We start from the raw sequence: 21,426 nt of genomic DNA, 5'->3' as shown, positions 1-21,426 counted from the left end.
GAAAAATATAACATACTCCAGTAATGTATTTTCCAAACTTTCACATATTAAAAATATACTTCCCATACTGAAATTGATTTAAAAAAAATTACATTACCAATGATTTTTTTTTACAAAATTTTATACTATTTTCATAAAATTTATACCATATTCAACTTGCAGTGTTAACGCGGATCTTTAAACTAGCAATTGATTAATACACTTCTACAAAATTGTCCTACAATAACAATTGCCATGAGTATAAGCACAAAGGGTTTTTTTTAATTTTTTTATTTTTTAGCATTCAGCTTTCATAGTAATAATGTTAACCATAGTTAATAATTACCACAATCATTACGCGTTTAATAAAAAAATTTGAAGTGATAATCAGTTCCCGTGCATCTAGTCCTAACTATCATTCCAGCTACACCCACATTCATTCCCTCACTTTTCATTTTGTTTTATTAAATTAAATATGCTTAAAATTTTATAAACCTAATTGAGGTTACAAATTTGCTTATTCTTATTAAAAAAAAATTGCTTATTCAAATATGTTTCCGGAAGAAACTTCATTTCTCTTAACTAATAGTAATTAAATTTTTTTTTTTAAACTGAAGTTATATCTATTAAATTACCAATAAATAAATTTTATTTATTTATATTTTGGTATAATCATCAGAATAGTTCCTATGTAATAGTCATAGTCAAAGTATCTTTTTTTATCTTTAGTATATTTTGTCCTAAAAAAGTTTTCTTTTTCATTTTGGAAAAAAGTTGGCTTCTCTTTTTAATGGCAATTAGGTTTCCCTGAAGGTTACTAACATGACATTAAACAATATTAAACAATATTTAAATATTATAAAAAATTCTAAAAAAATCAAAAAATTATTAAAATATTATTAAAAAATTCAAAATATTTAACATAAAATAATAATTTAATAAATAATAATTTTAAAACAGTAATATTTATATTTATATTTATATTTATTTATTTTATTGAATAATTTCTCTAATTATACGGCTATGGGTTACCACAAAAGAATTTATATTCTAATTTATTTATCATAATTAAGCTTTGATGGATAGCTATGAGATTAATAAGAGAAATTAGAATATAAATTATTTTGTGGTATATAAATCATTGTTAGGGAGGGACGAATTTTCTTAAAATAAATAATAGAGGGTTTTTTTGCGAACAAAAAATATTAGATGATGAAAGGACCATTTCACTATAACAGAGGGACCAAACTGAATATTATATCTCATACTTTCCATGTTCCTTCGTCTCTCTCTTGCTGGCTCTCTCGCACGTCTCAGATCGAAACTCCACAAATCTAGATCCCGATCCCAATCTCGATCCCTTCCGATCTCGCATGGCGTGCATCAAGAGCGCCGCGCGGTCGGCGCTGATTGCCTTCGCACCCGATGCGCCATTTCTCGCCGCTGGCACCATGGCAGGTGCCGTTGATCTCTCTTTCAGCTCCTCCTCCAACCTCGAGATCTTCAAGCTCGACTTCCAATCCGATGCGCACGAACTCCCTGTCGTCGGTTCTTGTCCAAGTGCCGAGCGCTTCAATCGCCTCTCTTGGAGCAAGGCTGAATCTGCTTCTGAGGAGTACGCGATGGGTCTTGTCGCCGGAGGGCTCGGGGACGGCACTGTCAACTTGTGGAACCCCGCGAAGCTCATCAGGTATCTGAAAAGTTATTTCTTTTGATTCAATTTATCAGGGTTTGTTCGGAATTTGATATAGCGTTCAAGATTCCGCACTTCAAAATCCTTGCGATGATGTTTGTTGTCATTTGACTTGCAGTGGGGATGGTGAGGATGAAGCTTTGGTTATGAAGCTTGAGAAGCATACGGGGCCGGTAATTGGAACTGTTTATTGGTGTCTTTGATCTACAGAATGAATTTCTTTTGTTTAATAGTTTTATTAGTTGATTCTTGTTGGTAGGTTCGTGGCTTGGAGTTCAACCCTAATTTCTCAAATCTACTTGCATCTGGTGCTGATGAAGGGGAAGTCTGTGTATGGGATTTAGCTAAACCATTAGACCCCCAAAGGCTTGCCCCACTCAAGGTACTCCCTGTGGGCTGATCAACTTTTCAAATGTGTCGATGCAATTATTTTGTGATGCTTGCTGGATTTAACTTTTTCTCGGACCTGTAATGAGTTGACTGCTAGCTGCTATTATAACTAATCCTGCTGTCCATTATGTAACTATCACAAATCTAGTTTATTCGTTTCAGCAATTTCCAAAAACCTGTGAGCTAGCCAAACGAGCAATCCTAGCACTCTTGAATTTCTTTGCAAAAAACAAATGAGTTTTCTCTTCTTAGTTCTTACACTTGATGAATTACTTGCTAGGGCATCAGTTGACTGATGTAAAATTTTGAGCATTTTAAGTATGCCAGTGGGGCTTTTACAATTTTTATGTTATACCCTGACATATATGCTGTTCTATTTTGTGAATGATTGGCAGCATTGCGGTTTTCTGTTGGGTATTCTCTCTCTCTCTCTTTCTACATGTGTGTTCGTGCGTGCGTGCTTGTGTGTGTGTGTTGTTTAACAATTTTCTCGAAGGACAAGTTTCAAACTGAGAAAATCATACTTAATTCTTATGCCAGGAACCCAAAATCCAGTTAGTCCCCCAATTTAAAAGAAATAGAAAAATTAATGCAGCTTTAACACTCCAATTAGATACTTTAGATTGATTTATTCGAGTTATGTCAGAGGCTAATAATAATCCACTGTTATGGCGACATCTTAGTTGCAGTTTCAATATACTAGCATTTAATTTATTGATGGGTCGCATCCCCATGTGTCACTTGGTGTGGCATGCCTTGTCAATTTGACATATGCATGTAAGACACAGGTTTTTTCTTTTGATCATGTTAGCATTGCAGGTGATATGGTTCTCTGTCTCTGTGTCGAGAAATTTATATTTTCTGCATCAATAATCAGTTTTTCAGAAATAGGGATGCCCAATTTTTTTTCCTTGAGTAAGTTGGACAAAATTAAGATGAGATTAAGAGAATAATTGATCCCAAGAAACCCAGTATTTGAACTTTGTCAGACATTTTATGCCATTTTGCAAGTGTTATTATCAAGTTTGTTGAAAATTTTCTTTCAGGCGCGGCATCTATCATATGATTTGATCATGTTTGTTTATCCATGAGATTATTATATAGTATGGATTTATTATGTATCAAGAAACTTGGCTTATGAAGAATTTTGATTAGATGAAGACAAAGAATTGCGGTCCCCTTTAACTTAGACTGTGCAAGTATGGATGCAACAACATAAGATAGTGATATTTACCAAATATGAGCTCTGGGGAAGCTGGTGTGACTTATTATTTGTGCGTGTGTGTGAAGAATAAAGTTCTCTTGTGAGCATCAAAATATTGTTGAGAACATTTGTTTTTTTTTTTTCTTATGCATGTATTTGTGTGTGAAGAAGAATAAGATAATACAAAGATGCTTGGCAAAATTTTAACGCCTCTTTGTCATGTGTATGAATGTCTAGCTCTCTTTTTTTGCACGTGTGAAAGGTTGAGGTGTGTGTGTGTTCCTTGGTTGAAGTATTAAGCCTTTTAGATGTTAAATTTGTTCAATGGATAATGTTAGTTTGTTAAACTAGGTTTCAAAACATGAATAATTATCAAGGGCATATTTGGGTGGTGGTTTGGGTAGTGGGGACTAAGGTTGTAAGTAGCAAATCATAGTTTTAAGGGAAAAACGTTTATATAGAATCGAGCAAACTTTTGCTTTATTAATACTAATCAAATAAATATTTCAAGAATAAAAAATTACTTTTTAATTTCTTATTGGTGTTTATCAATGTTAATATTTTTTTTTGAAATTGATCACGAAATACATTTATTTGCATGATTAAATCTTGTAAAATGAGGTTGGTGGTGTAACCTTGGGGGTGTTTGGTTGGAGCCTTGGGGTGACCTGGGAAACCCGACAACCAAACATAGCACAGAGTTTCTCGAGCTTACATTGTTTGACTATTTCTTTAGTAGCCTCATCATTCTAGTTGAAGAAGATACCATAGGGAACAATTTTAGAAACTATGAATACCATTTCTTTTCAACAAATGATTTGCTTGCCTATTATTTATCCATCAGCTTGTTTACTATAAAACCTCATTCATTCTGCTAAACAGCTTCCATATGTATCACAGGTGGAATTTTAGTATCATATTAAAGTTTTAGTTGTTGGAACTGTAACCATGCTATAAGTTTTTGTTGGTATTCATGGTTATGTTGGTACTAATGTTTATTACAAATGTGCTGTAATGTGGACTGACATTCTGAAAATATTCTGGAGGCATGTCTTGACCTTGCAAATCTTTGTAGGGTGTTGGCTCTGGTGCTCAGACAGAAATTTCTTTTGTATCATGGCATCCAAAGGTTCAATCCGTATTAGCATCCACTTCTTACAACGGGATAACAGGTGCCAAGTGGTCTTGCTTTCACGCTTTCTCTTACCTTCTATTTTATATTTTTATTTCTTTGCAACTTTCATTAAGGCTGAACTAAAGTCACTTTTTGGTACTCTTTCAGTTGTTTGGGATTTAAGAAGACAAGGGAAGCCGGTGACAAGGCAAGTCTCTCTCTCTCTCTCTTGCCTAAGCAGGATGTGTTCTCACTATGTCCATCATTCATTATGGGCATTTCTACCACTAATTTGACTTTTCCACAATCTACTCTGTCAACAGTGTATCAGATTCAAACCGGAGGAGATGCTCTGTGTTGCAATGGAATCCGGATGCTTCTACCCAACTTATTGTTTCATCTGATCACGATCATTCACCTTCTTTGAGAGTAATATTTTCTTAATGAATCCCTGTCTTGCAGCATTTTTTAGTGTTTTATTTAGGGTCCTAGATCCTGCAGCATTACCAATTCAATAGTTTGATTCTATTATTCTCCACAGGTTTGGGATGTGCGGAAAACAATTTCACCTGTGAGAGAATTTTCTGGGCATACCAAAGGTAAGTTTTCAAGAATAGGGCTTGTGGCAGGTGGATGCCACTCTCTTGATTATATTTATTTTCTTCCTTGAGATTTGCAGTCTGTGTAAGTGAAAAATAATAAATATAGAAGAATGGTTCTAAGCCTAAAATACATCAGACTGAATCTTTCTTAAGACCTAAAAACTAGTCTTGTCTAGATATTATTCCCATGGTTCTCAAATGTGTCCTTTTATAGTGTGTTTGGGTTGAGGGTTCAGAAGGGAAAGTAATGCAAAGGGAGGGTCGAGGAGGATCTAGGTAAACCTTTCCCTTGTTTGGATAAATTTTCTAATTTAATGAATGGAAATGAATGGGTTAACACCGGCCCTCCAAAACCATCTGAAAACACACTTTTCTTGGCTTCCCTATTTGAGGTACTGGGAAGAGAAAGAACATCTAAAAAATTTTATAGCTTTTAAAAACTATAATACCCTCAAATTTTTTTAATTAATTATAGAATTTTACTTCATAATAAGGGTATAATTGATAAATCATATTATCATGCATGCTTACTTTTCTTAACTTCTCTAGTCAAACAAAATTTATCAAATAACCCTCCTTTTCCTTACTCTCACTTAAATTTAATTATCCAAACTAAAGTTCAACCGTTCCTTTCTTTCCCTTGCTTTTCCTTTCTTTCCCCTCCTTTCATTCTCCTTACTTTTCCTTCTACTTTTGGATCCAAACACTATATTAAGTTTGGACAATTCTACTGTAACCTCATTTATTTACATTTTTCCCAACCAATTTTCAATTTTTTTCAACTGCTATATAATTTTTAATAATGAAAAATCAAAAGTTATTAAAATTTAAATTTTGACCTACCTGGCCAAAACATTATTATTTTTCTCAATCAGAACAAAGTCATGAAACCATTTATTTTTGTTGTGTTTGCTCAAGATTAGCAATGTTTGTGGTTTAAAACTAAGGGTGGCTATAATGAATTGCTATCAGTTGAATCTTTTTTGTGGAAAATGTGCCAATTACGGAAGTTAATACAATTTTTAAGTTGAAATCATCAAGCTGTCAAGGTGGCGGCCAATGAATGGATGTGGATGCCGTTGTTTCTTGATTTGAACATTAGCAACTGACATACAAAGAAATTTGAACTTATTTTCTAATAGTGCTCATGTGGTTTGTACAATCAGGTGTCATTGCTATGTCATGGTGCCCACATGACAGTTCTTACTTGCTCACTTGTGCCAAAGATAATCGAACTATATGCTGGGATACGAGTAGCGGTGAGGTAATATAATGTATTTGCTTAATTTGACATGTTCTTGTGACAGACTGTGAATTATCCTTCAGTCCAACATATTTCTAATTTGTCTTCAAATCCTCCTTGTACTGTTTGGCACTAGATTTTCGCCCAAAAAAAAGTTTTTGGAACTTGATTTTTACTGGTGATACTTTCATTTCATGCAGATTGTGTGTGAGCTACCAGCCAGCACCAATTGGAATTTTGATGTTCACTGGTATCCGAAAGTTCCTGGGGTCATATCGGCATCTTCATTTGATGTAAAAATTGGCATCTATAATATTGAGGTAAAGCTTCTCATATCACCTACAAGGTCACAATGAGTTCCATTTAGACTTACTCTACAGTGCTGATACCTTGAGGTTTTCAAGAGATTCATAATAACGGGGGAGAGGTCAGGTTTACATGAAAGTTCATTGATATTTATATTTTAAAGGACAAGAGACCTACTTCCCTTTTTGTAAAACTTCAATGGCAGAAGCTGGAAATGGTGTTGCTTTATTTTGGAATTTAGCACCATTCTTTCCTGTGACTAACATGCACCCTAAGAATATGAAAAATTTAGATATGCATGAGAGGCCTGATTATTTATTTATTTATTTATTTATTTGCGTTTAAACTTTAAAGGACATTTAGAGTGAGAATATTTCTTTGGTATTTCTTATGAGTAGCTTTTGGTGCATTATTCAATTCAAGTTCACATTGAGCTGTGCCGTGTGCATTAGAGTAGAATCATTCCTACATTTGAGTTGAATTCTCTAAGGATGTCTTTACAAATTGTTTATGCCTTAATATTTTCATGCTAAACAAAAGGGTGACTATGAAATTACTAGTATAAATGATAAAAATGATTTGTTGCCCATATATCCCCGATAAAAATCACATTTGCTTATATGCCACCACTGAACCCCTTATATTAGCTTATATGCCCTACGGTAAAAATTTAACTTAAGAATCGTATAAAAATATATATTTACCCTTCACCCTCATCTTCTAAGTCCCTCTGTCATGGTGGATCAAGAGAAGGAAGAAATTGAGGTTAGTTTGGTTTTTTTTTTAAACAAAATTTAGCTGGCTTTTGGTCAAAGTATTATATATGCAAATAACAATTTTTAGGCTAAGAATATTTATACTTCAAAACTAATTCAAATTTTTTTCACAATTTTAAAACTAACTTGTAATTGTTGTGATTATTGGCTGAACTGGTATTTATTGGGTTATAAATATGGGATATTAACATTTGGTTTACAGAGTAAAATATAGAAATATCTGCATTCTATCTAGTTAAGAATGAATCATAATTCTTCAGAAATCTTCCTTTAGGGTGCAGTTCCCTGATATCACAGAGTATGCCCCCTGATGGCCAATTCTTGGGCATGTTAATTAGGTCACATGTCGATCTAATATGATTCTTCAAGGAAAAAGTTGACAAATTATAGGCTGACGGGATTTGGAAAATGTTATGACACAATGTAGACTTCAAAGGCCCATGTCAAATACATTTATTTTGCTTGGGATGTGTCCGCATGAATTTAATGCTAGGGGAATGTTTTTTGTTGATATGTGCATGCCAATTTTTGTGTGATTGTGTTTGAAATTTATTTTGAGGTATATTTGAAATAGTTTGTCAAGAAATTTAGATAAGTTCTATTTGTTTTCTTTATCGCATCTACTTTATTCAGACTTTGGTTGGATAAGATCTATAATCTGTATAATTCTAAATGAATCAATTTATGAGTTGTTTATTATATATATATATATATATATATTTATTTATTTTAATATAGCCTTATCTTTATATTGTGTGATTGCCTTCTTTCATTTTGATGGCTTAAAAAACTGAAGGTGCAAGTCCTTAAGTTATATTTCATGATATTTGGTACTAGATCCACTTAGCACAATGTCTGCTACACATGAAAACCATATACTGGAAAGTGAATTAATGTTCAACATGATTATTTTGCTTAAGTTGGTCGAACAGATGAATGACCTAGTTCTCATGATGTGGCTCTCGAGCGGAGAATACATCAATGTATATCTAGCATTACACACAACTTTGTTGTGGAGTCAATTGGAGCTGATATTGAACTACTTAAATCAGCTTTCTTTATTAAAGCAGGAAGCAATGCCAATCAACTTTATCAAAGTGTTGAAAATTCCTTTGAAGGATTAGAATAAATATGATGGGGATATCACCAAAAAGTGAGCATGATCATGTGAAATTTGGTGAAAAATTTGATCTTATGGTATATTATTGTAAGAGAATGGGCATTATATATGTTGTGGTCAAAGAAATAACACTAACAGAGTGGCTGAACAGTTATGACAATGTCTGATAAAGCTTCCAGATTGTGAGAAGATCTCATCAATGATGTTTCTGTTAATTGTTATACATTGCCACATGTGCGATGATCATGCTAAAGATTTGGATCTATTATCACATCAACAAAAAAACTAGTTGGTTAGATGAAAGAACCAGCCTTGGTTGCACTTTGATTTTTATGGAGTTTCAGCATTTAAATATTTTTTTTTATACATTGAGTTTGTTGATATGGGGAATATGTTGCAAAATTAATGTATGCGAGTTTTTGAAAATTTAACAACTAAATATAGAGTTCAAAGATCCACATCAAATACTATTATTTTTTTATTTTTGGCATAATTTGAGAAGGAAGTTGTACCAGAGTCAAAATTATGTGTTTTTTCTTGTTTATTTTATTGTTTTTAATTTTTTTTTGGTTTATTTTGGTTTTATTTGATCAATTTGTCTAGAAGTTTAGGTATTCCTTTTTTTATATTTTTATATTTTTATTTTTTTAAAATAAGTTCTACTTGTTTTGCTGGTCCCCAAGTCTAGATTTTGGAATTTGCTGGGATAAATTACTTAATAATCTCTATGAAACGAAGGTGGTGCTTTTGTAAGATGATCACTGATGCGGGTATAGAATTTTTTTTCTTTATCATGATGCCTTTGTTGGAAGATTAGGTTTCCTTTTTTTCCCTGTAGAGTGATTGCTTAAAACCTCTCGGTACGATTACCTTGTTTATCAGGCATCATGACTATAATCATAACTACAAGAAATGAGTGCCACAGTTTGAGTTTTATTTATGCTTAGGAAGTGACAAGCATGAAGTTATGAAAGGAATTTAGGAAGAAAATAAATGAAGAAAAGTGCAGACAAAGAAGAGAACTTACAAAGGACGTAGTTCTTATATAAAGTTACTTTAAACTATTTAACTTGAGCCTTTCAGCAGTTAAAACATAAATTAAGTTGGGTTAGATAAGTTTCATTGCTTATTTAATGGTCTTGTTTGAATTGGAAGAAGATTGGTGAAAGAAAAGAAAAACATGGTGGGAAATTACTTTGATCTGTTTGGTGTGAAAATGTAAAGATAGAGTTTTCTTTTTTTTTCCTCTCTTTTTAATCATCTGTCTGAATAGTTCGGAAAAGCTAATTTAGTATTTAAGCCTCTAATTCAAGAGATACGTAAAATCTCATGGGCAGAGGATTGGACTTCACTTGATCGTGCGGTTTAGATGGATATTACACATCAATTCCAGAAAGGAATAATTCTACATAGAAATAAATTGTTTAATTCATGTGGGAGTGTCAGTATCTCAACTTTAATACCATGTTGCTAACAATGTTGTTTTTATTAACTTGGCTTTTAACAAAAATCAGTGAGGAATTTACTATTAGTATATGAATCAACGCTATGCTTCTACTCCTTATTTTTGTTTTGTTTTTTAGAAAATGTTAGAAAGACCTGGGTGGGCATGACTTTTTTCCTTTCAATAATGCTTTTTTTCCAAGAAAGAGGCTTAGCAAATAGCCTTCCTGAATGATCAATAGTCATTAAGTTTTTTCAGGGATCACTAGCATCATCGTCTTGAGATATTCTGAATTATTTTCAATTGGTAAATCTATTTTGTACAAGTAGAATTGCTAATTTTTCGCCCTTACCTTCACCCTGTTAATATCCAATAGACATATATTTGTAAATTTTTAAAGATAAGGGCATGCTGTTGTTAATGATTTGAATTAAAATTGAATATCACTTAAGATGTTTGAGTATTCTTTTATTGCAGGCTTGCAGCAGATTGCCAACTCGGGAGAGTGAGCTGGGCAGTTCAGGTAGATCACTTTTCTCAGTGAAATGGTATTTTATTGCATATAACCAATATAATTCACCTGTATCCTGCTGGTAAGTTTTCAACTTGGCTAAATACAAATATAATGTTATGCATCAAATTTCCTTTTTTTTTGGGTTTTGGGAGGAGAGAGAGAGAGGGAGGGTGCAGGCCTAGAAGACATTTATCAAGTTAAGGTTGAAAACCAAATGGCAGGAGTCAGGGAATCATACGCTTTATGGTTTATTATCTCTCAATCTTGATATAAAGGCTTCCATGCAAGTCTCTGCCCAGTTTCAAATTCTAGACTTGGACAAAGGTTCAGTTGGCCTCTTAGCAAACAGTGACACTGATCGAACCTTAAAAGAGTTATTCAGTGATGCATCTGACACATCACTTTTGATTTCTAAGAGCAATGCTTTGATTCAAACAACAATTTGATGGTTTTCAGAATGCAAATATTTGATCACATTTTTTTTTCTTAATATTCTCCTGTAGAATCCTTAATGCTGTGTATGGTTGGATTGAGGAGAAGCTTTGAATTTAGTTTATATGGGAGACTTTTCTCCCAAGTTGACTTTGTTTTGACTTCATTTATACTAGTTGACATAGTACGTTTTAATTAAAATTACGTTGTTCTAATTAACAATCAGTATTTATTAATAGTTAATGATTTGTTTATAATTAATTATTATATATATATATTTAGTTAACTAAATTTTGTAAAATAAAATTACTCTCTCCGTTCCTTTTTATCTGTCACAAATCCATGTTCCTTTTTATCTGTCATTTTCTAACATCAAGAAGCATTTATTATTTTTTTTTCCAAAATTATCCTTAACATTCTATTCAATTCTCTTTTTGAATTAAATATGAGAGGAAAATGTGAAGATATAAATTAGAGGGTAATTTTGGAAAGATAACTAATTTTTTATAAAATTTTGTAAAAATAACTAAATTTTTGGTATGTGAGATTCGGTTAACCATGACAAATAAAAAGGAACGGAGGGAGTATTTGGTTGGTGAATTATTATTAAGTCTTCAGTTTGTCTGAAGTTTCCCCCACCATATCTGACACCTTGTTTGGTTGGAGGATGGCGCAACTATTTCCCCAAACAAACAAGGTGGAATAAGTACTATGCTATTCTTTTGTAAACATTAATTATTTAAATAAATCTTTTAATTATTAATTTTAAAAAATTATAAATCTTAATATATTTTTTTTACAATTTTGAAGAGTAAAACTTAATTTTTTTTTTTTTGCATTAATTAAGTCAAATTTTGGTCAGCTCTAATAAATTTTTTTCAGTCCAACCCAATATTTGATAAAAATTTCCTTAACCCCACTCTCTTACCCTTGAACCAAACATCCCCAAAGAGTGCTACTTTCCCCTGTTATTGGTTCATTACTTGCAACCGATGTTATATACAGATGATGTCCATTGTGGCACCTCATCTTAATGTCAAAGCCTTTGGACACTTGGCATGTAAAATGAGGGCTTATAAGCAAAATCTTAGGTGTGAGTCTGATATTTTTGGAATAGTAGCTTCTTTTAAGCATGCTCCCTTTTTAGGAATTCATCAAACTTGAACCCGTAAAATCTTATTACAGCTCCTGGAGCTTTTTAATAATCTAATTCTTATTTGTCTTCCTAACATAAATTCTTTGCTAGTGTGTTCTGTCTTTTCCTTGCACAAGTTTGATTTGACTGATCTCTTAGTTGGATCATATCGGTTTATTTGTTTTGGTTTCTGCAGGGCGCCTGAGAGCTCCAAAGTGGTTGAAACGTCCAGTTGGTGTGTCCTTTGGTTTTGGAGGCAAGATCGTATCATTTCAGCCTCGTCCATCAGAATCTGAAGCTCCTTCTAGCTCTTCTGAGGTATACCTATGGTAATTACAATTTTTCTGTCAGTTTAATTAACTGTTCTCTCTTTGTGCAGGTTTATGTGCATACATTGGTTACTGAACTAAGTCTGGTAGACCGATCAACTGAATTTGAATCTGCTATACAAAATGGGGAAAAGGCTTCGCTACGTGCTTTATGTGATAAGAAGTCTCAGGACTCTGTGTATGCCATCTTATCAGAGACTATGCTTTACAAAATCAGGTGATATTGTAATTTTAGGTGGTTTTTTGGCTGTTTTCTGTTTTTTTTTGGGAACAGATCAGATGATGACTCAGAAACTTGGAGATTTTTGAAAGTTATGTTGGAGGAAGAAGGGACAATGAGGACAAAAATTCTTACTCATCTTGGTTTTACTGTACCTAATGATGCGAGCTATGATGCCTCTGATGATCTTGGCAAAAGATTATCTGCTGCACTTAGCCTTGATGAAACAAGTAAAGGCACTGTTGCAGAAGTTGGAGAAAGCAGTGCACTTTCTGTTGACAATGGTGAAGAGTTCTTTAACAACCTTCAACTTTCTGTTGATCACTCCCAAGATAAATGATGTTCCTAATGGCAAAGATGTTGATAAACAACATGAAGAGCATATTGAAAGTTCTGATAGTACTATTGATGATAATATTCAGCGGGCTTTGATTGTTGGAGACTACAAGGAAGCAGTTTTACAGTGCATGTCTGCAAACAGAATGGCTGATGCATTAGTTATTGCTAACCTTGGTGGTTCATTATTGTGGGAAAGCACACGTGATCAGTATCTTAAGAAGAGTCTTTCGCCTTATCTAAAGGTTTGCCAAAATTCTTTTTGTGGTTTTAAAGTTTCTATTGTTGGCATTTGTTTCAAGTTTGGTTATTTAAATTAGTTTTGGAGGACAACTTTTATTTGGAGTTCACCAAATTTTAACTTATTTAATACTAATTAAAATAAATATTAAAGCTTGTTTACCAAACTGTTATCTTGAGTTTACCAAACTTTTATGGTCTTTGACTATTATTTATTTGTATTAATAAAATTTTAATATTTTTTTTGACTATATTTAATTAATTAAATTTTGAGAAAAATTAAAGTTATTGTTAAACTTTGGTGTTTCGTTGGAGGTGATGGGATAACCAGTGTTTTCTCTCCAATCAGACACGAGCATTCTATATCAGCATAAGAATCAGCTGGACCTGATGAGCTTGCCTTGTTATCTTTGGGCTGTTCTTTTCGTTTGAAGAAAATACACCGTATTCATGACATAAACTTGCTCCGGTTACTAAGGCTTTTTGTACCGCAGGTTGTTTCTGCAATGGTCAGTAATGATCTCATGGGCCTTGTCAATACCAGACCTCTGAACTCTTGGAAAGAAACACTTGCCCTTGTTTGTACGGTAAGATAACAAGTAGTTTCTGCTTCATATACTAGTGGCTTGCTTTGTTACCCTTGAGTACTTCTCACATTATGCATCATAACCCATGCTATTGTTCTGTCTATTATTATGTTTTGCCTATAGTAGAAGTCTTGCTGATTGCATTTGGTATATATCATCTGTTTCCCTCTAAATTGTCTACTTCTCAAATTTATCTTAGTCTCATTATTCTTTCTTGTGTTTTTGTTACTGAACTTTTGTGCTTACCATAGTGTCAAGACAGTGTTTCCTTTGTAGTTTTTAAAGTCAGATGTACACAACTATTTCTCTCCTTTTTAGCTGCTGCTCTACGCATCTGCTTTTTCTTGGTATCTGGATAAAAACATTGACCCTACATTTCTATTATTATTATTAAAGAATAAGTAATATGTGAGCGCCCCCAGATTTTAAAGAAGGTTGAGAGAGAGATGAAAAGAGAGAGAGAGAGAGAAAAAGAGTGCTGTGAACAGTTGCCCATACATTGTACTACCAATAAATGAGTGTTTGGTTGTTTTGTTTGGTTTTTATATTTTTAACTGTAGGTCTAGCAGAAATAGAATTGGGTGGTTTGTTGTTATGTTTGGTTTTTAGAGTTTTGACTGTACATCTAATAGAAATCGAATTGAATGGCTGTAATTAGTTGGGTTACTCTGCCAATATTGATCGGACAATTTAGATCAAAATATTGTACGCCTTATAGAAATCGAATTGAACGGCTGTAATTAGTTGGGTTACTTTGACAATATTGATCGGACGGCTTAGATCAAAGCATTGTACATCCCAATAATGATAATGATAATGATATGATGATTTGCTTTCCTTTTTTGAAGTGTTTTTTCTTCATGAATAATGTTGATTGAGAATGCTGCTTGGTAATTAACCAGATTTAATTTATTTTATTTATGTTGTGGGTAATTATTATTATTATTATTATTTATTTTTATTTTAATTTTAATTTTAATTTTTTATTTTTATTTGCTTTCCTTTTTTGAAGAAGTTTTTTTTTCTTCACGTGTCATTTGAATAATGTTGATTGAGAATGCTGCTTGGTAATTAATCAGATTTAATTTAATTTTAATTTTTAATTTTTAATTTTAATTTTCTTTCACTTAATTTCCTTTTCTATTGGGTGGAATTTTTGTGTGATGATTGCTGGGTGCTGAGTGTTTTGTCAAATAGCTATCTTCACATGTTCCTAACCCTGCTTCACCTTAGTTGTTATTTGAACAAAAAGACCACAATAAACTTCTGGTAAAAGTTATGTCTTGATCTGAGTTTTTTTAGCTAAGAAAAGGTATGATGAGAAAAACAAGGATTGGGCGAGGATTGGATGCTTAACATTTGGAGTAAGTGTGAATGACAAATACTCTATATGCTTAGGAAAAAGATAGTGAATGCAGAAGATAAAGCAACAAAGGACTCTGTCAGTATGAAGGATAAGTGGTGTGTTACAGCTTCAGGATTTTTTTTATTATTATTAAAATGATAGCACAAAAAAGATTTCTTTTTCCTAAGGATGATGATATTGAGTAGGTTGTGGCATTAGAACTATAATTGGATAAATGAACTGTAAATTTGAGTTCTACATGATAAGGATATTATTGGATATGATACTATGCTTGGTGATCAAATGGTGAGCTATAAACAACATGTTCATAAAAGTATAATATATAGAGAGAAAAAGACCTCATTAAGATTGCTGGTCTTATTACTTGTTAGAAAATGCAAGATGATTAATGAAGATGTTTGTACAAATTCAGAAGTTATTTTAATTGAAAATTGTAAAGCTGCTCATGCTTTTATGATGGTATGGCAACGTACGTAGATACAATGCACTAAGTTAGGTGAGGTGGTTCAAGTTGGTGGGTCAAAATTGTCAAAGTAATGGGAAAAGACAGCTAAATGAAAAAGATAAATTGAATAAAATTTGTAATGTAATGAATGGTATAAGGTTATTGAAGGAGAATTAATGATGGCTAAAATAATTTACTTTTTCTGATCTGTGTAGGTGGCTATAGGTTTATGATTAAAGCGATTTTGGTTGGTGAATGTCGAGATTGTTGAGCTGCCAGCCTAAATGCCTAAGTGGGCTATTAGGATCCATAGCTTCATAACATGCCTGTGGCTCTATTCTGTTTCCTAGGTGCTGCCTATTTATGATGTCCATCTGAAGTACAATTTGGGATTTCTTGTCCAATTAAACAAAGTCAACTCAATGGTGAAAGATAGCCTTATAAATTGGTGTTCCATATTTCATTTTATTGCATATGCTCATAAAATTCAAACCTAATAAATTTGTTGCTTATTCTCTGATCTCTATTACATAATGTGGATCAGCATTGGTTATGTTGTTTGCACATGGGTCACACTAAAATAGGAACAAATAATTTGCTTTCATGATATTGAAAGCTGATTCCTTTGTTTGTTTCTATTGCTGCAAGTGATTTCTTAGTTTATACTGCATTTTGATGACAGTTTGCCCAAGATGAATGGGTTGTCCTTTGTGACACTCTTGGTTCAAGGTTAATGACTGTGGGAAACACACTGGCTGCGACGCTCTGCTATATTTGTGCCGGAAATATTGACAAAACTGTAGAAATTTGGTCTTGCAACCTTAAGTCTGAACATGAAGGAAGGAGTTATGTTGATCTACTTCAGGTGAAGTACTCTTACAAACCTGCTCCCTTTTTTTGTTTTTAATATTATTATTGCCTACCCTAGAGTCTGACTTCATTGCATTATTTTAGGACTTAATGGAGAAGACAGTTATCCTATCTATAGCAACTGGACAGAAGAGGCTTAGTGCGTCCTTATCAAAGCTTGTTGAGAACTATGTCGAATTGCTAGCCAGTCAGGGGCTTCTTACTACAGCGATGGAGTATTTGAAACTATTGGGCTCTAATGGAACTTCAAGTGAACTCTCTATTCTACAAGATCGTATAGCATTCTCTACAGAAGGTGAGTGCTTTTTTGTCTCTTCAGAAAAATGTAGTTATTGCACTTAATGATAGCTTTGTGACCTCTTCATATGTTACTAACATTTGCTTCCTGCATATCTTTCATTGTGCATCTGCATTATGTTTTCCTTTTGGGAATTTGGGTAATTGAAGATGCTTACCTGAGCTGTCGCTATAATATTTGTTGATTGTGATCATGATCTGTACATGTGCTGGTGCTTTCTTTTATTTTGATTCCTGTAAAGAGATCTTCATGAGTTTATCCTTGCCTTCTATATGGGAGTATGGGTTGCATGGGATGCCCTTAGTTTCTGGCATCCTATAATGTTTGTGAACACCCCACATAGAAATCTTCATTCATTCTGAAAGATGAATCCCCCTTATTTTTCCCGAAAGGTTAAGTAATGAACCTGATCCTGTATTGGCCTCATTGCCAGTGTGTTCTTTTTGCCTTATTGTTTGACCATCACATCAGATATTACTTACTGTGAGAAAACTTGTATGCCACTTATGTGGTTTCAATAATTAAAGCACTGGATCAAGGGTTTACATGCGTCTTTTTAACCATAAATGTTGGTGAAATATTTTCATTGCATAGTGGTTTTATTTATGTATTTCAGCTAGAGTATTTTAGTATGAGATCTGTTTGGCAGAGTCAGAAGCAAATAAAAGTTTGGCTTATGAACAACATGAAACTACATACCCTGTTCAAAATTCTCACAGTAGCTTTGTTGACAGCTCTCAGCAGTATTATCAGGTCTACTTTTTCTACCTTAAACTTTCTCAATCTGAGATTGTACAAATCCCTTATGTATCCTACTGTTTTCACTTGTCTGAAAAATAGGACAATACTCTGCTGCAACAGCAAGGGATTTCAAGCAGCCAATATGGAGGTAGCTATCAACCACCATTTGGTTCTTATGGAGACTATCAACTTGGCCCTCCGAAAAAACAATTTCAAGACTATATTAATCCTGTGACCTTGCAACATGCTCAGCCAACACAGTTGTTTGTTCCGCCACTAGCACCTCAAACTCTGCAGGTATTTCATATTTCTGATTCAGGAATTCCTGGAACTCAAAACTTGCTGATTTGTTGAATATTCCTGTTGTCAGACTGAAACAAGATACTATTGTATCCTTGTTGATCATTTATCCTCTTGTGTTTGTCTTCTCTATCTACCATTCCTGGCTTTTCTTTCCCCACATGGTATAATTATGCATGATTGCTGGGTTAATAACCCATGTTTCTGTTTTCTTGGTTCTGATTGAGTGGCTGAATTATGTTGAGGACCAGGACATGCCATTTTGAGCTTTTGAAATCTTGTTAAGAAAAGGTGAATTGATTGAGGCCTTTCCTATTTTATCAATTGAGTTGAATGAGATCAGGCTTTTTGAACTCTCTCTGTTTTTTTTTAAATTTACATTTATTACCTGAGGTTTCATCATTGATGTTGGCTTTTGTTTGAAGGCATGGCTTTTCTCATTATTTTTTGGATGACTTGTAGAACAATATTGTCTTTATAGTTGCCAGATGAGCTTTTCTTGTTATGGTTCAGAATATTTTATATTGACTGGATCACATGTATGCTAGCACATGCTCTGATAATTTCTCTTGATAACCTTGTGAGGGAATTACTTGTCTGACTTTGAATTGAAAACCCTTCTACTAATTCTATCACAACTTATTAAATCCAAAAAGAAAAAGAAAAGACCAAATTTCTTGATTCAGTGATCTGACACTATAGGTTTTATGTCAGCCCAATCTGTTGATCTCAGGAAATGAGCTTAGCAATTTGTCGAATGCCTTACAATACAGATAAAGACATTTCTAGTGGTTATGTATTTTCGATGCAAAATAATTTTTAATTTGAAATTCTTTCATCAATAGTGCCATATATTTATTTCTTTTTGCGGTGGTTTTCCTTGTAATTGTAATCCTAATTCCTTGTTATTTTGCTGCATCAGTCAAACTGGGCTCCACCTGTCCCTGCTCAGCCTTCAGTGAAACCATTTGTCCCAGCAACCCCACCTACACTGAAAAATGCAGATCACTATCAGCAACCTACATTGGGTTCTCAGTTGTATCCGGTCTGTATTATTTTAAGGTTGCAAGACGATATTTTCATCATCTGTCTAGTGCATGAATATATCAAGTCTTTTTATTTTTTATTTTTAATTTTTTTATTCTTTTTGGCCACAGGGAGCTGCTAACCACATGTTTAGACCTGGGCCACCAGGGCTTTCTCATGGTGTTGGTGCACTGCCAGCAGGATCTGCTCCTGCACAGCTGTTCCCCTCTGCTGTGACACCTTCACCAGCAGCTACAGGCTTCACGCCTATTAGTAGTCCAGGTTTTGTCCAGAGGCCAGGTGCAAGTCCTGTGCAATCTTCAAGTCCAGCCCAGCCTGCACGACCAATGGCAGTTGCTGCACGACCAACTTCTCCACCTACAGTGCAAACTGCTGATACTTCCAGTGTGGCAGGTAATTTTGGAGGACCCTTATTTGGCCTGGCTCCCCGCAGTCTTTCATATTTAATTGCAAACATGTAATCCCCAATAAGCTCATCAATTTTTCATACATGACATTAAAAATTTATGCCATTGTGTTCAATTCATGGCAGCCATAGGTGAGTCTTATCACGTGGTTTTTGTGCATATTGTCTTGTGTGCTTTTTTTTTTTTGTTTTATTATTGCAATTTCATGTCATAGGCTCATTTTTGTTGCCTGTTCAATTTGAGTTCGAAATATAACTGTCGGAGATTAAACTAATGCTACTAACGAAACCATCTTTGAAGATTTTATAGGAGCCATGAACACAATAGTTTACCTACAACATGGTTGGTTTATTTTACCAAAGTGCTCATTGAACATCCAAAAAAAATGAAAATACTTATGTTTGTAATAATATGCTGAATAAAGGGAAGTTATGTGTTGAATGAAGGATAGCAAATTATATTATATTTCTCAAGATCATGAACTATACTTGTTTCTTGTCTTCCATAGTTTGATGTGCTTGGAAATATTATATTCTGAGCATAAACTTATGAAATGCCTCCTCCAGTGTACCTTATGTAAACTAATTCCCGTAGTGGGAAACAGATGTGCTTGAACACTACTTCTAGGATTCTTTGAGATTCTGTCTGTTATATGCATTCACATGTTGATAGCTAACTATTGGTGACATTTTCTGTTGTGTGCTGACAGCGGATCTGAAACCTGTGATCACAACCTTGACCAAACTCTACCATGAGACTTCAGGGGCTCTTGGAGGTGCCAATCCATCAAGCAAGAGGCAAATTGAGGACAATTCAAAGAAAATTGGATCTTTGTTTGCAAAACTAAATAGTGAGGGATATCTCTTCAAATGCTGCTTCCAAGCTTCGTGAACTCTGTCATGCCTTGGACTCTGGTGACTTTGAGAGTGCCTTACACACCCAGGTATATGTTACAACAACTCGCTCAAAATTGTTCTTGAAATGGAAGTACTGGGGAACTTGAATTCCATAAATTCACACTGAATTACCACAAAGCCTTTGCTCACTCTCTGGTTTGCCAATTGTTTTGTGTTGATAGGTGCGCCTAATAACAAGTGATTGGGATGAATGCAACGTTTGGCTTACAGCATTAAAACGAATGATCATGATCAGGAAAGGAATGTGATTATGAACAACACAGATTTATGGATGGGCATTCTTTCAGATGACACTAGTATTTTGTTTAATATATCCTTTGTTTTTCATGGTATAAGTTAAAGTTTCTGCTCCACTGTATTCACATCTCAGTGGGTGTAGAATTTCTCAGTTTTCATAGCGATCGGCTTTGGAGTTCAGTGCCAGATTTTCTTGTCTCCCCAATTTGCAGGTTTTAGAGGTAATGATTATTTTGACCTAACATTCAATAGATATGTGTTCGGCGTTCAATGTTAAGAAGTGGTTGCTTCCATCAATCTAATGCGTTTTGTATTTTGCCTTTTAATTGAACATGTAACTTGTTAAGGATTCCTTTTTGTGTTTAAGCTAATTATAGTTTATGGGGGACTCAGGAATCTATTTCATTAATGGTTGTGTACTACAGATTATTATTATTATTATTATTGTCGGCGGTGGTCGTGGCTGTGGCGGCAGGAAGAAGTAGTAGTAGTATGTGCAGGTGGAGAAGCGTGAGTTGTATTTTGTTATTATAGTTGTGGTAATTACTAAATTAATATAAACCTTTCATTCGTTTAAGAGAGAATTTTAATATGAAGATATATGTATTGATATTAATTAAAATAAAATTAGGCTGATTCTAAAGGTTTAATTATTTGGTCCCTCTATTATATTTTGTCCTTCTGAGATCCTTCTATTTTACCATTTAGTGAAATATAAGTCCCTTTTAGGGACCTTCTAGGGACAAATGATATAAGGGAAGGATTTGTATTTCACTAAATGGTAAAATAGAGGGATCCCAAAAGGACAAAAAATAATAGGGTGATTGAAAGGGCACTTTCACTATAATAGAGGGACCAATCTGGTAATTAAACCGATTCTAAATAAAAATTTTCTTAGAAACCAATTGTAACAATTTTATCCTTTTAACTGTCTGTTATAAACAAATGAATATAGTTAAAAATTATTAATTTATTTTTAGATTGGACCATAATATCAACAAGAATGGATGCATGTACTTCCGCTCAAAAGGAAAACTAACCGTAGATAAATTAAACAAAACAATAAATAATATACAAATAGTATATATATGTATGTGTGCATGAAAAACAGTGGAAACAAACAACAAAAATAAA

General features: G+C 33.7%; 1 protein-coding gene across 1 annotated transcript; it reads left to right on the top strand.

Annotated features, from left to right (window-relative positions):
- The first annotated feature begins 1,246 nt into the window (after positions 1–1,246).
- LOC120264520 (protein transport protein SEC31 homolog B-like) lies at positions 1,247–20,701 on the top strand. Its single transcript, XM_039272334.1, is given in 24 exon segments — positions 1,247–1,669; positions 1,791–1,845; positions 1,932–2,054; positions 4,342–4,438; positions 4,549–4,588; positions 4,704–4,809; positions 4,922–4,979; positions 6,149–6,246; positions 6,426–6,545; positions 10,349–10,394; positions 12,149–12,270; positions 12,332–12,459; positions 12,556–12,834; positions 12,836–13,082; positions 13,572–13,664; positions 16,158–16,340; positions 16,430–16,640; positions 17,293–17,396; positions 17,484–17,681; positions 18,607–18,729; positions 18,842–19,124; positions 19,848–19,990; positions 19,992–20,081; positions 20,217–20,701. Coding segments are annotated over 24 exon segments (3,351 nt in total). The 5' UTR covers positions 1,247–1,352; the 3' UTR covers positions 20,304–20,701.
- Positions 20,702–21,426: the final 725 nt, after the last annotated feature.

This window comes from Dioscorea cayenensis, chromosome 7 (genome assembly GCF_009730915.1).
Source record: "Dioscorea cayenensis subsp. rotundata cultivar TDr96_F1 chromosome 7, TDr96_F1_v2_PseudoChromosome.rev07_lg8_w22 25.fasta, whole genome shotgun sequence".
Classification (NCBI taxonomy): domain Eukaryota; kingdom Viridiplantae; phylum Streptophyta; class Magnoliopsida; order Dioscoreales; family Dioscoreaceae; genus Dioscorea; species Dioscorea cayenensis.
Note: the sequence above shows the minus strand (reverse complement) of the source record. Positions and strands in the feature narration are given on the sequence as shown.